Genomic DNA, 17,840 nt, shown 5'->3' on the forward strand with positions numbered 1-17,840 from the left:
GGAAAATCTCCCCAGAAGAGAGATTAGAATAGAAGAGAATGATAAAATGTAATCACAGAGAATGTTGCATTTTTGCCTCTTTCTTAGGGGACTTCTCAAGAGATCCATGTGAGACATTGCTTCTGCTGTATGAGTTTGAAGTTAAAGCCAAAATGAATGACCCATTACTGGACAGCTTCCTGGAATCAGTGTGGGAACTGCCTCATTTAGGAATTAAAGCATTGGAAACAATCGCATGTAAGAGCTGTATTTATGTTTTTGGAAGGCTGGTACCCATTTAAATCGTACTACTTTTTTCTTTCTTCTCTCTCTTCTCTCTTTCCTCCAGGTGGGAAGCAATGTATCCTCATAGCACTTTGTTTCTCCTTCTCTAATGGCATTCTCGAACTATTTTGTATTATAATTGTTTGTGCATTTATCTTTTTCTTTATATGAGATTATAGGCTCCTTAGGGTCATGAGTAATAATTACTTGTATTTGTTGTACTTATAAACCCTAGCAAAGTGAATTGCCCATAATAGGCGCTCATATTTATTTTATGTGTAGAATCGAATAATATAACTACACAATAGAGGTAGTTCAAACTTCAGAAAGTTAGTTTTGCTCAGCTAGTTAGAAATAGACAATCAGCTGCTTCACTAATCAAAAGTGATACACTCTTAGCCGTTTATAAAAGTGTACAGAGAAATATTGGTGATATTTTTAACACAATTGCCAACCTCAAATTTGTCATTGGGCTATAAGTAGTATTTGGGGGCTCAGAGCCTCTATGGGGATATACTGCAAGAAATGGCCTCATTATATCTTTCACCCTCCTCGGGAACCTATGTGTAGCTAATAAAGGTATTAGGTAGCCCCAAGTGCACAAGAGTCACATTTGCCTTTCCTTGTCTTGCCAAGACAGAATTTCTAGACCCGTGGAGCTGGTGGCGTATACTTTATAGACATGTGATGGTGACCACTGTTCCTTGTATAATGAACTCCAATTCTAGAGGCCTGGTAAATGCGTCTAGAAGTTTTAGGGGTTTTATCTCTGATACTTACTCTTACGTCAAGTGTTTCCTGTTTTTAATATTAGGCAGAAACAGTATATTTAGTATAAATCTGTTTTTGATTAGTACCCTTTTACTTATCTGCTCTCTGTTTCCTTCTTAGTGTGCCCCTCCTTCACTTTGGTTCCCAAGATTATTGCTTCACCTGTATGACTATGCGCAGGCTCACAGAAACAGTAGGTTCTCTGTTGATGTTTGCTGAAGAAAAAATATAACCTGGTGATCCTACCATGTTACTCTGCCCAGAAAGTAGAAGCTACCTCTGAAAGCCACCATGGATTCATCATTTTATAAAATTCATTTTTGGGTTTTTGTGTTTGTTTATTTATTTGTTTTTGTTCATCTGTCTCAGGTCAGTTTCATCAGAGAAAGTCAGTTGTAATGTGGGATGAAAACTGTGATGGATGAGATTATGGTATTCACAATCTTTTTGCTTCCCTTCCTGTAGCATTAGCAATGGATATGCCTGCACACTACCCTTCTGTCGCTATAAAGGCCTTGAAAAAGGCTTTACTTCTCTACAAAAGGAAAGAATCAATTGATGTTTTGAGATACAGGTTAGTAAATATAATTCAACACTGAATCCTAGTTTTTGATAGCCAAAAGTGCTATAGTCAGTGTCCGATAAGTCATCAATCAACTGACTCAAAAGATGATTGGGCCACTCCTGTAACTCCTGGACTAAAAAGCCCTCAGAATAGCTCCATATTTAGAGTTGTGTGATAGACCGAGGCAAGGCAAAGGAGTCTGGTTTTCCCAAAGGAGAAAAGAGGGAGAAAGTTACTTCTTTGTGTGAGCCTGTGTATATAATAAAATTACTAATTAAGTACCTTTCTTTCTTTCATTACTGAATATGCCAAATATACAGAAAAGTACAGAGATTAATATAACAAACACCAGTGTATCCACCGCTCAAATTTAACAGATGTTAACATTTTGCTACATTTGCCTCATATATTTTTTTCTAAGCACCTTTCTTTAAGGACCAGTAAGTGCTGTACATAATATAAAGTAGTATTTATTGAAGATTTTATGTTCTCTATGCCTAGACATGGGGGAAAAATAGATATTGTGTGATTTTTCTCTGGAAAACTTCATTACAGTCTTCCTTTCCTGAGACATGAGAGAGCTCTCCTGGAATTACTCCCAATTTAAATCCCAGTTCCCTTCCGCATTTGAGGATGTAACGAGATGCTTTAAAGTATCTGTAGATTAAACCAGCTCATAAAATATAGTAAACAGACACAACTCCTTAGTTCAGGAAACTAAAAAAAAAAAAAAAAAAAAAAGTGAAAGACAACCGTAGGCATAATAAAAGGAAGGATTGGTCAGCCCCCTTTATATCTTCAAAAATCTGTCTTCTGAGCTTGGAGGCCAGATAAAATTGAAGGAAGAACAGACGTGTTTTGAAGCTCTTAGTCTGGGATGAGATCCAGATTTTACTTATCTTAGCCATGAAGTCAATGATTTCTTTCCTTATGGGATGCGTTTTCTCTTTTTGATTTTCAGCAAATGTATGCACAGCTTGGTTAACCTCTTAGTGCCAAATGTGGTGCCAAAAGAAGAACTCTGTCCCCTGGAAGAAATTTGTCACTATTTTGAAGATGCTCTGAGCTTTATTAGGCACACTGTAAGTCAAACAATGATATTAAACTTTAAGCTAATTTTAAAGAACTAAATTATCTTATGTATTAGAAATCACATAGAATAATGCTTTTTGATATGAGTTTTAATGTAAATAAATTTGTATTAAAATGTGGTTACACACTATAAAATTTCCCTGGGTTTGTGAAATGTAAATAGTTAAAAGTAGAAAATTTCTGGGGCTTCCCTGGTGGCACAGTGGTTGAGAGCTCACCTGCTGATGCAGGGGACACGGGTTCATGCCCCGGTCCGGGAAGATCCCACATGCCACGGAGCGGCTGGGCCCGTGAGCCATGGCCGCTGAGCCTGCGCGTCCGGAGCCTGTGCTCCACAAGGGGAGAGGCCACGACAGTGAGAGGCCCGTGTACCACAAAAAAAAAAAAAGTAGAAAATTTCTTATACAGGTATACTATGGATTAGGTCAAAGTAGCAGTACCATCTGGCATTTTGAATTACTTTGTATTTTCAAAACCTGGTAGAATTATTATTTCCCTGTGATGAGACTAACCCTTTGAAAAAGTTTATTATTATTCCTGCCACTTCTGAGACAGGTAACAGAGTAGAAGGAACAATGAAAACCTGTGTTTTAGTCCCTCCTGTGTTGCTTTTTTTTTCTTTTCAGTGCAGGTTTATTCAGTAATTTTTAAATTAGCTTTATTAAGATGTAATTTATATACCATAATTTCACCCATTATATGTATATAATTGCGTGATTTTTAGTAAATGTATAGTCATGCAACTGTCACCATAATCCAGTTTTAGAATATTTTCATTACCCCAAAAATTTTCCCATTGCCCATTTGCAGTCAATCCCTGCTCCCATTTTCAGGCCCAGGGAACCACTGATCTGCTTTCTATCTCTATAGATTTTCTCATTCTAGACACTTCATATAAACGGAATCATATTTGTGACCTCTTGTGTCTGGTTTCTTTCAGTTTAGCTTACTGTTTTTGAGGTTCACCCATGCTATAGCATGTATCACTATTTCATTCCTTTTTATTGCTGAATAAATAGAATATTTTTATAGGCTGTTGAATTAGTATGTCACATTTTGTTTATCCACTCACTAGTTGATAAATATTTTATTTGTTTCTACTTTTTGGCTATTACAAATAATGCTGCTATGAACAGTTATGTCTAAGTCTTTGTTTTCAAAGGTTTGTTTTCAATTTTCTTGAGTACATGAATTAATGGGTCATATGGTAACACTCTATATTTAACTTTTTGAAGAACTGCGATCTGTTTTCCAAAGTTGCTGCACCTTTTACATTCCTACCAGCAGTGTATGAGGGTTCCAACTTCTCCACATCCTTATTAACACATGTTATTGTCTTTTTTATTATAGCCATCCTAGTGGGTATGTAATGGTAGCTCATTGTGGTTTTGATTTGAATTTCCTTGATAGCTAACACTGTTGATCATTTTTTCTTGTGCTTATTGACCACTTGTTTATCTTTTTTGGAAAGATATCTATTCAATTATTTTCCCATTTTTAAAATTGGATTCTCAGTAAGTTATGTGTTATGTATTCTAGATATAAATCCTTTATCAAATATACTATTTGTAAATATTTTCTCCCAGTCTCTGGCTTGTCTTAATGGCAGCATTTAAAAAGCAAATATTCTGAATTTTGATGAAGACCAATTTATTATTTTTTCTTTTATGGGTCATGTTTTTAGTCATGATAAGAAGTCTTTGCCTATTCCAAATTTACAAAGATTTTCTTCTATGTTTTCTTGTAGCTTTTATACTTTTATTTCTTACATATAGGTCTGTGATTCATTTTGAGTTAATTTTTGTTTATGGTGTATGAGGTAAGGGTCTAAATGGTTTCTCATTTGCTTGTTTTTGCATATGGATATTCCTCCTCCGCTGTTTGACTTCAGTTTTCTCATTTGTAAAATGGAAATAATACCCTTTCTGACTCCCACACTGAGGTTTTAAGGATCAGTTAAAATAATGATATGTGTTGTGAACTTTAACAACTCATACACAGGTAAGGTAAGGTAGTATTGTTATTATAAGGGAGCTATAAAATATTAAGAAGGTCAAATGGCTTGCTTAAAGTCACACAAAAGTCATTACTTGAGTCCATGTTAATATCCAAGGCTCCTGACTTGCCCAACTGCTTCTTCATATACAAACGTCTGCAAACCACAACAGATGGTGGAACAATATAGCAGGGTGACAACCTGGTACAAACTAGCATCATGTTACAGAAACCCAGAATTCTGGAGCTATGTAATTATGGCCTGTTTAAATTTAAGTTTAAAAAAAACTTTAGCATTGAACATTTTGGAGACATATACGTCTTTTTTTTCCCCTCAACTTTCTTTTGGGAAGAAGAGAAAATTAAATTTCTAAGCCATGAGCCTCATCTGGACCTTCAGATGTGTTTGCCATAGTAACAAATACAAACTAAAATTAAATTGTACTATAAATTCAAATTGATCAATTTCCATAGTCGCTATATAAGGCCAAAACTGCTCTGAGCATTTTGGTTTTGCCACTTTTATTCTATCTAATGTATTACTGTTCCATCTCTCCGAATCTTGGGTTGCCTGTTAGAGAGGTTAATATTTTTTTAGTTTTTTGACCAGCCTCCCATCCGTTATTGCTAATTCCCTGAAACATGATGGGATAGTTAGCTTTCCTATACAGAGATTAATTTAATAACCCTCTTGGCTCTTTACATAGTATATGTTGCTTTTTACTGTTTGATTGAATGTGCTATGCATCCCTTTTGTTTTAAATACTTGGAAAAAAATTTGCCCTTATTTGACTTTTCTGATGACCAGTCACTCATTCATTATTTATTAAGCAGATAATCAAGTGCCTCCATACAGTGGCAAAATGGCTATTGCACAAATATAAAACCTCAAGCCCACACTATCATACTTTACATTTTATAAAGCATTCTTACATCCATTATTTCATTTGACAGCCCGCCCCCCAGTAATTCTATGAAGTAGGCAATGCTGGTATTATCCTTGATATACAAATGAGGAAATTTTTAAGATTCAAAAAAGTCAAGTTACCAATTTGCCTAAGTTCATATGGCTAATGAATGAAAATCAGAACTAGAACCATCTGACCTCAGTTCCAGAGCTCTTTCCACCAGAACACACGTCTTATTTACCTGCTCTTGCTAGGAATTTCAGTTCAAAGGAGAGGCTCAAGTTGGTATCTAGTACACTTTTTGCCTAGCCCTATATCCCAAAGATTTTCTCCTCTTTTTATTAAGTTTTATATTTTACATTTAAGTTCATAATACATTTTAAGTTAATTTTTGTATGAGGTGTGAGATTTAGGTTGAGGTTCATTTTTGCTATGATATCCAGTTGCTCTAGCACCACTTGTTGACAAGGCTGTCTTTCCTCCGTTAAATTGCTTCTGTACTTTTGACAAAAAATCAGTTGGGCATATTTGTGTGAGTCTCTTACTGGGTTCTCTATTTTCTCTATGTGTCAGTCCCTCTGCCAGTACCTGATTACTATAGCTACATAATAAGTCTTAAAGGCAAGTAGAGTGATTGTACCCACTTTATTGTTATTAGCTGTCTAGTTCCTTTGCCCTTCTGTATTCATTTTAGAATAATCTTGTCTAAATCTACAAAAATTCCTCCTGGGATTTTGATAGGAATTGCATTAAACTGTATTTGTTTCCTAGAACTGTGATAACAAATTAGCACAAACTGGGTGACTTATAACAAGAGAAATTTATTTTCTCACAGTTCTGGAGGGTAGAAGTCTGAAATCAAGGTATCGGTAGGCCATACTCTTTCTGAAGGCTCTATGGGGAGGATCCTTCTTTGCGTCTTCCTGTCTTTTTATGGTTGTTGGCAAACCTTGGTATTCCTTAGCTTATAGATTCATAACTCCAGTCTCTGTCACCACATGGCATTCTCCCTCTGTCTTTCTCTTTTTCTTATAAGTACACAGCCATTATTGGATTAAGGGTCCACTCTACTTTGGTATGATCTCATCTTAGTTACATCTGCAGTGACCCTATTTCCAAATATGGTCACATGATGAAGTACCAGGAAGGACGTGAATTTTGGGGGAGGACTCCATCAAACCTAGTACACTGTATATCAAGAATTGACATCTTTAATTATATCTCAATTTTAAAAAAGAGTTGACATCTTTATTATATCGAATCTTCCAGTCCATGAACAGGGTATGTCTCTTCATTTATTTAGATTTTTTATTTCTTTCATCAGTATTATGTAGTTTTCAGCATACAAATCCTGTACATGTATTGTTAGATTTATATCTAAGTGCTGTGGGTTGTTTTTTTATTTTTTTTGAGTGATTGTAAGTGGTGTCCCGTGTTAATTTCTAGTATGAAGAAATGCAGGGTTTCCCTGGTGGCGCAGTGGTTGAGAGTCCGCCTGCCGATGCAGGGGACACGGGTTCGTGCCCCAGTCCGGGAAGATCCCACATGCCGCGGAGCGGCTGGGCCCGTGAGCCATGGCCACTGAGCCTGCACGTCTGGAGCCTGTGCTCCACAACGGGAGGGGCCACAACAGTGAGAGGCCCGCGTACTGCAAAAAAAAAAAAAAAGAAAGAAAGAAATGCAGTTGATATTTCTGTGTTTATTTTGTATCCCACAATCTTGCTGAACTCACTCATTTCAGGAATTTTCTTTGAAGATTCCTTAGGATTTCCTATGTAAACAACCATGTCATCTGCAAATAGGGACAGTTTTATTTCTTCTTTTCCAATCTGTATGCCTTCTCTTTCCTTTTCTTGCCTTACTGCGCAGACTAGAACTTTCAGCACCATGTTAGTTAAGAGTAATGAGAGTGGATATTCTTGCCTTGTTCACTCTCTTAGGGGGAAAGCATTCAGTCTTTCACCATTAAGTATAATGTTAGCCATAGGATTTTTGTAGAAGCTCTTTATCAACTTGAGGAAGTTCCCACTATTCCTTCTTTCTGAGAGTTTCATGAATGAGTATTGAATTTTGTCACATGCTTTTCCTGCATCAGTTGATATGATCGTGTGATTTTTCTTCTTTAACCTGTTAATATGGGGGATTACATTGACTGATTTCAAATATTGAACCAGCCTTGCATCATTAGAATAAACCCCACATGGTCATAGTGTATAATTCTTTTTTTTTTCTTAGCATTTTTATTGGAGTATAATTGCTTTACAATGGTGTGTTAGTTTCTGCTTTATAACAAAGTGAATCAGTTATACATATACATATATCCCCATATCTCTTCCCTCTTGCATCTCCCTCCCTCCCATAATTCTTTTTATATATTGCTGAACTCTGTTTGCTAGCATATTGTTAAAGATTTTTTATCTATATTCATTGGTCAGTAGTTTTTTTTCTGTACAGTCTTTGTTTTGGTATCAGGGTAATACTAGATTCATAAAATGAATTGCAGCGTGTTTCCTCATATTTTTGGAAAAGATTGTGTAGAATTTATATCAGTTCTTTTCTTAATGTTTGGTAGAATTCTGCAGTGTAACCGGGCCTGGAGATTTTTTTCAAGAGTTTAAAACTACATATTCTATTTCCTTAATAGTTATAGACTGTTCACATTATCTATTTTATATTGGGTGATTTCTGGTAATTTGTGTTTTTCAGTGAATTGACCCGTTTCATCTAAGTTGTCAAAAAAAATTTTATATATAAATTGGTATGACCAAGGCTGACAACATCAGCATTTTATTTTTTTAAATTTATTTTATTTATTTATTTTTGTCTGCATTGGGTCTTCATTACTTCATGCGGGCTTTCTCTAGTTGCAGCAAGTAGGGGCTACTGAGCAGGGGCTACTCTTCGTTGCGGTACACGGGCTTCTTACTGTGGTGGCTTCTCTTGTTGCAGAGCACGGGCTCTAGGCACGTGGGCTTCAGTAGTTGTGGCATGCAGGCTCTATAGAGGGCAGGCTCAGTAGTTGTGGTGCATGGGCTTAGTTGCTCCATGGCATGTGGCATCATCCCAGACCAGAGCTTGAACCCGTGTCCCCTTCATTGGCAAGCGGATTCTTAACCACTGCACCACCAGGGAAGTCCCCTAAGTTGTCAAATTTATGTGTATAGAGTTCTTTGTATTATTACTCCCTTATTATTCTTTTGATGTGCGCAGGGTCTGTAGTGATATCTACTGTTTTATTCCTGATATTGATAATTTACATCTTCCCTTCTTTTCTCTCTGTCATTCTTGCCAAGAGTTAGTAGATTTTATCCACCTTTTCAAAGAACCATCTCCTCCCTTGATTTTCTCTATTGCCTTTGTGTTTTCAGTGTTGTTGATTTCTGCTCTTTATTATTTACTTCATTCTGCTTGCTTTGCATTTACTTTGCTCTTCTTTTCTAGGTCCTTGAGATGGGAACTTAAATTATTGAGACCTTTCCTCTTTTCTAATATATGCAGTTAGTGCTGTAAATTTCCCTCACCGAGCTGCTTTAGCTGTAGCCCACAAATTTTGCTATATTGTATTTTCATTTTCATTTACTTCAATGTATTTTTTTATTTCCTTTGAGACTTCCTCTTTGACCCATAGATTACTTCGTAGTGTATTGTTTAGTTTCTAAGTGTATACAGATTTTCCTATTATCTTTCTGTTATTGAATTCTAGTTTTATTCCATTGTGGTCAGAGAACACAACTTGTATAATTTCAGTTATTTAAACGTTTTGAGATTTATTTTATGGCCCAGGATATGATCTTAGTAAATGTTCCATGGGCACTTGCAAAGAATGTGTATTCTGCTGTTGTTGGGAGGAGTAGTCTATAAATGTTGATTAGATCTCACTGGTTCATGGTGTTGCCAAGTTCTTGTGTACTTTTCCTTATTTTCTGGCTAATTGTTCTATTATTTGTTGAGCAGGCATATTGAAATCTTCAACTATAACTATGGAGTTATCTAGCTCTTCTCACTCCTATTGGTTTTTGCTTCATATTTTGTAACTCTGTTATTGGATGCATACACATTTATGATTGCTATGTCTTCTTTGTGGATTTCACCTTTTATCATTGTATAATGTTCCTCTATGTCTCAGGTAATTTTCTTTGCTCTGAAATCTACAATAACTAATACAATATTGCCACTCTTGCTATTCTTTGATTACTGTTTATATAATATACCTATTTCCATCCTTTTACTTTCAACCTGCCTATAATGTTATATTTGAAGGAAATTTCTTGTAGCCAGCATATAGACAACACATTTTTTTTTTTTTTTTTTTTTTTTTTTTTTTTTTTTCCTGTACACGGGCCTCTCACTGTTGTGGCCTCTCCCGCTGCGGAGCACAGGCTCCGGACGCGCAGGCTCAGCGGCCATGGCTCACGGGCCCAGCCGCTCCACGGCACGTGGGATCTTCCCGGACCGGGGCACGAACCCGTATCCCCTGCATCAGCAGGCAGACTCCCAACCACTGCGCCACCAGGGAAGCCCGACAACACATTTTTTAATCTACTTTGCCAATCTCTCTTTTTTAATGTTCTCTCTTTTTTAATTATATTAAAAGTTTCAGGTGTACAACCTTATAATTCAACATTGGTATACACTACAAAGTGATCACCCCAAAAAGTCTAGTTACCATCTGTCGCCATATAATTGGCTCCCTTTACCACTTTTGCCCAATCCCCAGCATTCTTCCCCTCTGGTAAACACCAATCTAGTCTCTGTATCTATGAGTTTGTTTTCAATTTGTTTTGTTTTTCATTTGTTTTTTTTTTTTTAGATTCTACATATGAGTGAAATCATAGTCTATTTATCTTTTTTCTTCAGATTCTTTTAGCATAATGCCCTCAATCCATGCTGTCACAAATGGCAAGATTTATTCATTTTTATAACCGAGTAGCATTCCATTGTGTGTGTGTGTGTGTGTGTGTGTGTACATACACACACACACACATACACATATATGCCACATCTTTATCCATTTATCCATCCATGGACACTTAGATTTCCCCATATCTCAGCTATTATAAATAATGCTACAATGAACATAGGGGTGCATATATCTTTTTGAATTAGTGTTTCATATTCTTTGGATAAATACCCAAAAGTGGAATAGTTGGATAATATGGTAGTCCTAGTCTAAATTTTTAAAAGAATCTCCATAATGCTTTCCATAGTGGCGTACCAATTTACATTCCAAACAACAGTGCACAAGGGTTTTTCCTTTCTCCACATGCTCGTCAACACTTATTTGTCTTTTTGAAAATAACCATTCTAACAGGTGTGAAGTGGTATCTCATTGTGATTTTGATTTTCATTTCTCTAATAATTAATGATGTTGAGCATCACTTCATGTATGTGCCTCTTGGGCATCTCTATGTATTCTTTGGAAAAATGTCTACTCAGGTCCTCTGCCCATCTTTTTTTTTAAATAAATTTATTTATTTATTTATGGCTGCATTGGGTCTTCGTTGCTGCACGCGGGCTTTTGTCTAGTTGCAGTGAGCAGAGGCTACTCTTCATTGTGGTGCGTGGGCTTCTCATTGCACTGGCTTCTCTTGTGGAGCACAGGCTCTAGGCACACGGGCTTCACTACTTGTGGCACGCAGGATCACTAGTTGTGGCTCGCGGGCTCTAGAGCACAGGCTCAGTAGTTGTGGCGCATGGGCTTAGTTGCTCCGTGGCTTGTGGGATCTTCCCAGACCAGGGCTTGAACCTGTGTCCCCTGCATTGGCAGGCGGATTCTTAACCACTGTGCGACCAGGGAAGTCCCTGTTTTCTTATTATTAATTACTGCCTTTTTTTTCAGCTTAGAGAATCCCTTTAACATTTCTTGTAAAGGCCTTCTTAGTGGTATGAACTCCTAAAGGAGTTAAAGCTTTTGCTTATCTGGAAAACTCTTAATCACTCCTTCAATTCTGAGTGATAACCTTGCTGGGTAGAGAATTTATGGTTGGAAGTTCTTTCCTTTCAGCACTTTGAATATGTCATGCCACTCTCTTCTAACCTGTAAATTTTCTGCTGATAGTCTTATGTGGTTTCCCTTGTTATGTAATAAGTTGTTTTTCTCTTGCTGCTTTTAAGGTTGTCTCTTTATCTTTAACTTTTACCATTTTAAGTATAATATATCTTGGTGTGTTTTTCTTTGGGTTCATCTTATTTGGAACTCTCTGGATTTCCTGGACCTGGATGTCTGTTTCCTTCCCCAGATGGAGGATGTTTTCAGCCATTATTTCTTCAAATAATTTTTCCAGCCCTTCTTCTCTCTCTTCTCCTGGGACCCCTTTGATGTGCATATTAATACTCTTGATGTTGTCCAAGAGGTCCCTTAAAATATCTTCACTTTTTTTAAATTATTTTTTCATTTTGCTGCTCTGTCTGAGTGATTTCTATTGCTTTATCTTCCAGCTCACTAATTTGTTCTTCTACTTCATCCAGTCTGCTGTTAAACCCATCAAGTGTATTTTTTAGCTCAGATATTACTTCTGTTTGGTTCTTTCTTATATTTTCTCTTCCAGTATCCTCCCAAGTTTGGTGAGCATCTTTGTGACCATTACTTTGAACACTTTATAAGGCAGGTTGTTTATGTCCATTTCATTAAGGTCTTTTTTCTGGGGATTTGTTCTTAGGTTTGGAACATATTCTTCTGTCTCTTCATTTTGTCTGACTCTATGTTTGTCTATGTATATTAGGCAAAACAGCTACCTCGCCTGGTCTTGAAGGAGGGTTCTAGTGTAACACATGATCCATGGGGCCTGGAAACACATTCTCCCCTGGACATCAGAGCCAGACACTCAAGAGGTGTCCCTTGTGTGGGTTCTTGTGGGGCCACAGCTGCTAATGGGGAGGGTGAGGCAAGGTGTGTGTGCCCACCCCCTTGGTTGTAGCATAGCTGTTTCATGGAAGGTTGGGGATGAGGCACATGCCTGGCCTGGTTGCAGAACAATTGTTGCATGGCGTGGGGGTGGACTCAGGGTGCTCTCGTGGCCCAGTTGTGGTGAGATTGCTGCACAGGTGTACAGTACACAGGGTACCCGCCTGGTCTGATTGCATCGTAACTGCTGTGCTTAGGCAGGTGGTGGGTAGTGCTCTCACCTGGCCCAGGTGTGGTGCAGCTGTTGTGTGAAGTGGGTGGGTGCTCAAGGTGCTCACCCAGTCAGGCTGTTTTGCAGGGTGTGCAGAGCATGCCCAATGGTGTAACCAGGCTAGAGGGAGGGCACCAAAAATGACACCTGCCAGCTCTGTCACCAGCAAGTTAGGATATGACTGTAAAATGTTGTCAGCCACGAAAAGACAACCCTCAGAATGGGAGAAAATATTTGCAAACGAATCAGTGGACAAAGGATTAATCTCCAAAATATATAAACAGCTCATGCAGCTCAATATTAAAAAAACAAACAACCCCATCAAAAAATGGGCAGAAGACCTGAATAGACATTTCTCCAAAGAAGACATACAGATGGCCAAAAAGCACATGAAGAGTTGCTCAACATCACTAATTATTAGAGAAATGCAAATCAAAACTACAATGAGGTATCACCGCACACCAGTTAGAATGGGCATCATCAGAAAATCTACAAACAATAAATGCTGGAGAGGGTGTGGAGAAAAGGGAACCCTCTTGCACTGTTTGTGGGAATGTAAATTGATACAGCCACTATGGAGAACAGTATGGAGGTTCCTTAAAAAACTGGAAATAGAATTACCATATGACCCAGCAATCCCACTACTGGGCATATACCCAGAGAAAACCACAATTCAAAAAGACACATGCACCCCAATGTTCATTGCAGCACTATTTACAATAGCCAGGTCATGGAAGCAACCTAAATGCCCATTGACAGACAAATGGATAAAGAAGATATGGTACATATATACAATGAAATATTACTCAGCCATAAAAAGGAACGAAATCGGGTCATTTGTAGAGACGTGGATGGACCTAGAGACTGTCATACAGAGTGAAGTAAGTCAGAAAAAGAAAAACAAATATCGTATATTAACGCATATATGTGGAACCTAGAAAAATGGTACAGATGAACCAGTTTGCAGGGCAGAAATAGAGACACAGATGTAGAGAACAAACGTATAGACACCAAGGGGGAAAAGTGGCAGGGGGGTGGTGGTGTGATGAATTGGGAGATGGGGATTGACATATATACACTAATATGTATAAAATGGATAACTAATAAGAACCTGCTGTATAAAAAATAAATTAAATTAAATTTAAAAGAAAGAAGAGAGGGGCTTCCCTGGTGGCGCAGTGGTTGAGAGTCTGCCTGCTGATGCAGGGGCCACGGGTTTGTGCCCCGGTCCAGGAAGATCCCACATGCCACGGAGCAGCTAGGCCCATGAGCCATGGCCACTGAGCCTGCGCGTCCGGAGCCTGTGCTCCACAACAGGAGAGGTCACAACACTGAGAGACCTGCATACCGCAAAGAAAAACAAAAAGAAAAGAAAAGAAAAGAAAAATGGTGTCAGCCAACGCTTCCGTCCCTGGGAAAAGTCTCAGGAGGTTTCTGCCTCCCCAGCAGTTGCTTTAAGATCAGTAAGTGGGTCTCCCTTACTTATAGTTTAGGCACTTTTCAAACTGTTGCTTTTCCTCTGGATCTCCGTGTGAAATGGATTGTGCATGAGCTGTTTAAGAGCAGGTTCCTTGTTCCCTGTAGTTCTGTGGTTCTCCTGACCTCTTAATCCCCATTGATTTTCAAAACCAGACATTTTGGGAGCTTGTCTTTCTGGTGCTGGACCCAGGGATTGGGGTGCTTGATGTGGGGTTCAATCCCTTCACATCTCAAGGGGAAATTCCATATTGTGGTATCCCTCCTCACTTTGGGTCACTGCTCCTAGAGTGGAATCCCAGGAAAGACCATGTCTCTGCCTCTTCTATCTGTCTCAAAGTTTATCTTTTAGCTTTTGTTTGTGGACATGCTATTCATCTAGTTTTCAGGTCTTTTTCAAAGGAAAATCATTCCAAATATAGCTGAAAATTTGTTGAGTCTGTGAGAGAAACTGTGTTCATGGTCTTCCTGTGCTGCCATTTTGAACCTCAACCTTTAGTCTGTGTCTTTTTTTTTAACTTAAAGTTTAGTTGACTTAAAATATTGTGTTAGTTTCAGGTATACAGCAAAGTGATTATTTTATATATATGTTTTTTCAGATTATTTCCATTATAGGTTATTGTAAGATACTGAATATCATTCCCTGTGCTATACAGTAGGACCTTGTTACTTATCTATTTTGTGTATAGTAGTCTGTATCTGTTAATCCAATACTCCTAATTTATCTATCCTCCCCTTTCCCTTCCCCTTTGGTAACCATAAGTTTGTCTTCTATGTCTGTGAGTCTGTTTCTGTTTTGTATGTAGATTCACTTGTGTTATTTTTTACCTTCCACATATAATATTTGTCTTTCTCTGTCTTACTTCACTTAGTATGATATTTGCTAGGTCCATCCATGTTGCTGCAAATGGCAATATTTCGTTCTTTTTTATGGCTAATATTTCATTGTGTGTATATATATATACACATATATGAGTGTGTGTGTATATATATATATATATATATATATATATATACACACACACACACATCACATCTCCTTAAGCCAGTTGTCTGTTGATGGGCATTTCAGTTGTTTCCATGTTTTGGCTATTGTAAATAATGTTGTTATGAACATTGGGGTACATGTATCTTTTCAAAACAGAGTTTTCATCTTTTCCACATATATACCTAGGAGTGGGACTGCTAGATCATATGGTAGCTCTATTTTTAGTTTTTTAAGGAACCTCCATACTGTTTTCCATAGTGGCTGTACCAATTTACATTCCCACCAACAGTGTAGGAGGGTCCTCTTCTCCACATCCTTTCTAGAATTTATTATTTGTAGACTCTTTGATGATGGCCATTCTGACCAATGATAACTCGTTGTGGTTTTGATTTGTGTTTCTCTAATAACGATCTTGAGCATCTTTTCATTGTGCCTATTGGCCATCTGTCTGTCTTCTTTGGAGAAATGTCTGTTTAAGTCTTCTGCCCATTTTTTGATTGTTTTTTTTTGATATTGAGTTTTATAAGCTGTTTTTATATTTTGGATATTAAACCCCCGTTGGTTGCATCATTTGCAAATATTTTCTCCCATTCTGTAGGTTGTCTTTTTGTTTTGTTGTTTGTTTCCTTTGCTGTGCAAAAGCTTATAATTTGCTTTTATTTCTTTTGCCCTGGGAGACTGACATAAGAAAATATTGCTATGATTTATGTCAGGGAATGTTTTGCCTATGTTCACTTCTAGGAGTTTTATGGCATCATGTCTTATATTATATTTAGGTCTTTAAACCATATTGAGTTTATTTTTGTATATGGTGTGAGGAAGTGTTCTAATTTTATTACATGTAACTGTCCAGCTTTCCCAACACCACTTGCTGAAGAGACTGTCTTTTCTCTATTGTATATTCTTGCCTCCTTTGTCATAGATTAATTAAACGTTAGTGTGTGGGTATATTTCTGAGCTCTCTATTCTGTTCCATTGATCCGTATGTCTTTTTCTGTCAGTACCATGCCATTTTTATTACTGTAGCTTTGTAGTAGTGTCTGAAGTCTGGGAGGGTTATGCCTCCAGCTTTGTTCTTTTTCTCCAGGCTTGCTTTGGCAATTCTGGGTTTTTTGTGGTTCCATATAAATTTTAGGATTGTTTGTTCTAGTTCTGTGGGAAATGTCATGGGTATTTTGATAGGGATGACATTAAATCTGTAGATTGCTCTGGGCGGCATGGCCATTTCAACAATATTAATTCTTCCGGTCCGAGAGCATGGGATATATTTCCATTTCTTTGAATCATATTCAGTTTCCTTTATCAGTGTTTTATCGTTTTCAGCATATAGGTCTTTCACCTCCTTGATTAAGTTTATCCCTAGGTATTTTTTGATGCAATTTTAAATAGGAATTATTTTAAACTTTCTTTTTCTGATATTTTATTGTTAGTGCAAAAAAATGCAACAGATTTCTCTATATTAATCTTGTAGCCTGCTACCTTTCTGAATTCTTTTATCACTTCTAATAGTTTTTGTGTGGAGTCTTTAGGGTGCTCTATATAGAGTATCATGTTATCTACAAATAGTCACAGTTTTACTTCTTCCCTTCCAATTTGGATACTTTTTATTTATTTTTCTTCTCTGATGGCTGTGGTTAGGACTTCAAATACTATGGTGAATAGAAGTAGTGAGAGTGGGCATCCTTGTCTTGTTCCTGAATTTATTGGGAAGGCTTTCATCTTTTCACCGTTGAGTATTATGTGGCTGTTGGTTTGTTGTAAATGGCTTTTATTGTGTAGAGATATGTTCCCTCTATACACACCTTGATGGGTGAGAGTTTTTATCATGAATGGATGTTGAATTTTATCAAGCACTTTTTCTGTGTCTATTGAGATAATCATGTGGTTTTTGTCTTTTATTAATGTGGTGTATCACATTGATTGATTTGCATATATTGAAGCATCATGGCGACCCTGGATTGAATCCAACTTGAACATGGTGTATGATCCTTTTTATGTATTATTGTATTGGGTTTGCTAAAAATATTTTTTGAGGATATTTGCCTCTATATTTGTCAAAGATATTGGCTTATAATTTTCTTTTATTGTAGTGTCTTTGGTTTTGGTATCAGGGTGATAGTGGCTTCATAGAATGAATTTGGGAGTGTTCCCTCCTCCTCAGTTTTTTGGAATAGTTTGAGAAGGATAGGTATAAGTTCTTCGTTTATTTGATAGAATTCCCCAGTGAAGCCATCCAGTCCTGGACTTTTTTTTTGCAGGGACTTTTTATTATTATTACAGATTCTATTTCACTTCTAGTGATTGGTCTGTTCAAATTATCTGTTTCTAAGAATTTGTCTATTTCTTCCAGGTTGTCCATTTTATTGGCATAGAGTTGCTTGTAGTAATCTCTCATGATCTTTTGTATTTCTGCAGTGTCAGTTGTTACTTCTCCTTTTTCATTTCTAATTCTATTGATTTGAGTCTTCTCCCTTTTTTTCTTGATGAGCCTGGCTAATGGTTTGTCAATTTTGTTTATCTTCTCAAAGAACCAGCTTTTAGTTTTATTGATCTTTGCTATCATTTCCGTCATTTCTTTTTCATTTATTTCTGATCTGATCTTTATGATTTATTTCCTTCTGCTAGCTTTGGGGGTTTTTTGTTCTTCTTTCTCTAATTGCTTTAGG

At 37.2% G+C, this 17,840-nt stretch overlaps 1 protein-coding gene across 1 annotated transcript in view; it reads left to right on the plus strand.

Moving 5' to 3' along the window:
• The window catches only part of TEX11 (testis expressed 11), a 150,658-nt gene that overhangs the window by 118,380 nt on the left and 14,438 nt on the right, over positions 1-17,840 (plus strand). Inside the window, exons 11-13 of the mRNA XM_081223067.1 lie at positions 88-237; positions 1,501-1,609; positions 2,562-2,682. Of these exons, the coding sequence (XP_081079193.1) occupies positions 88-237; positions 1,501-1,609; positions 2,562-2,682 (380 nt within the window). The remainder of the gene's footprint in view (positions 1-87; positions 238-1,500; positions 1,610-2,561; positions 2,683-17,840) is intronic.

The sequence above is a fragment of the Mesoplodon bidens genome, assembly GCF_964165515.1.
Source record: "Mesoplodon bidens genome assembly, chromosome: X".
In the NCBI taxonomy this organism is placed as follows: domain Eukaryota; kingdom Metazoa; phylum Chordata; class Mammalia; order Artiodactyla; family Ziphiidae; genus Mesoplodon; species Mesoplodon bidens.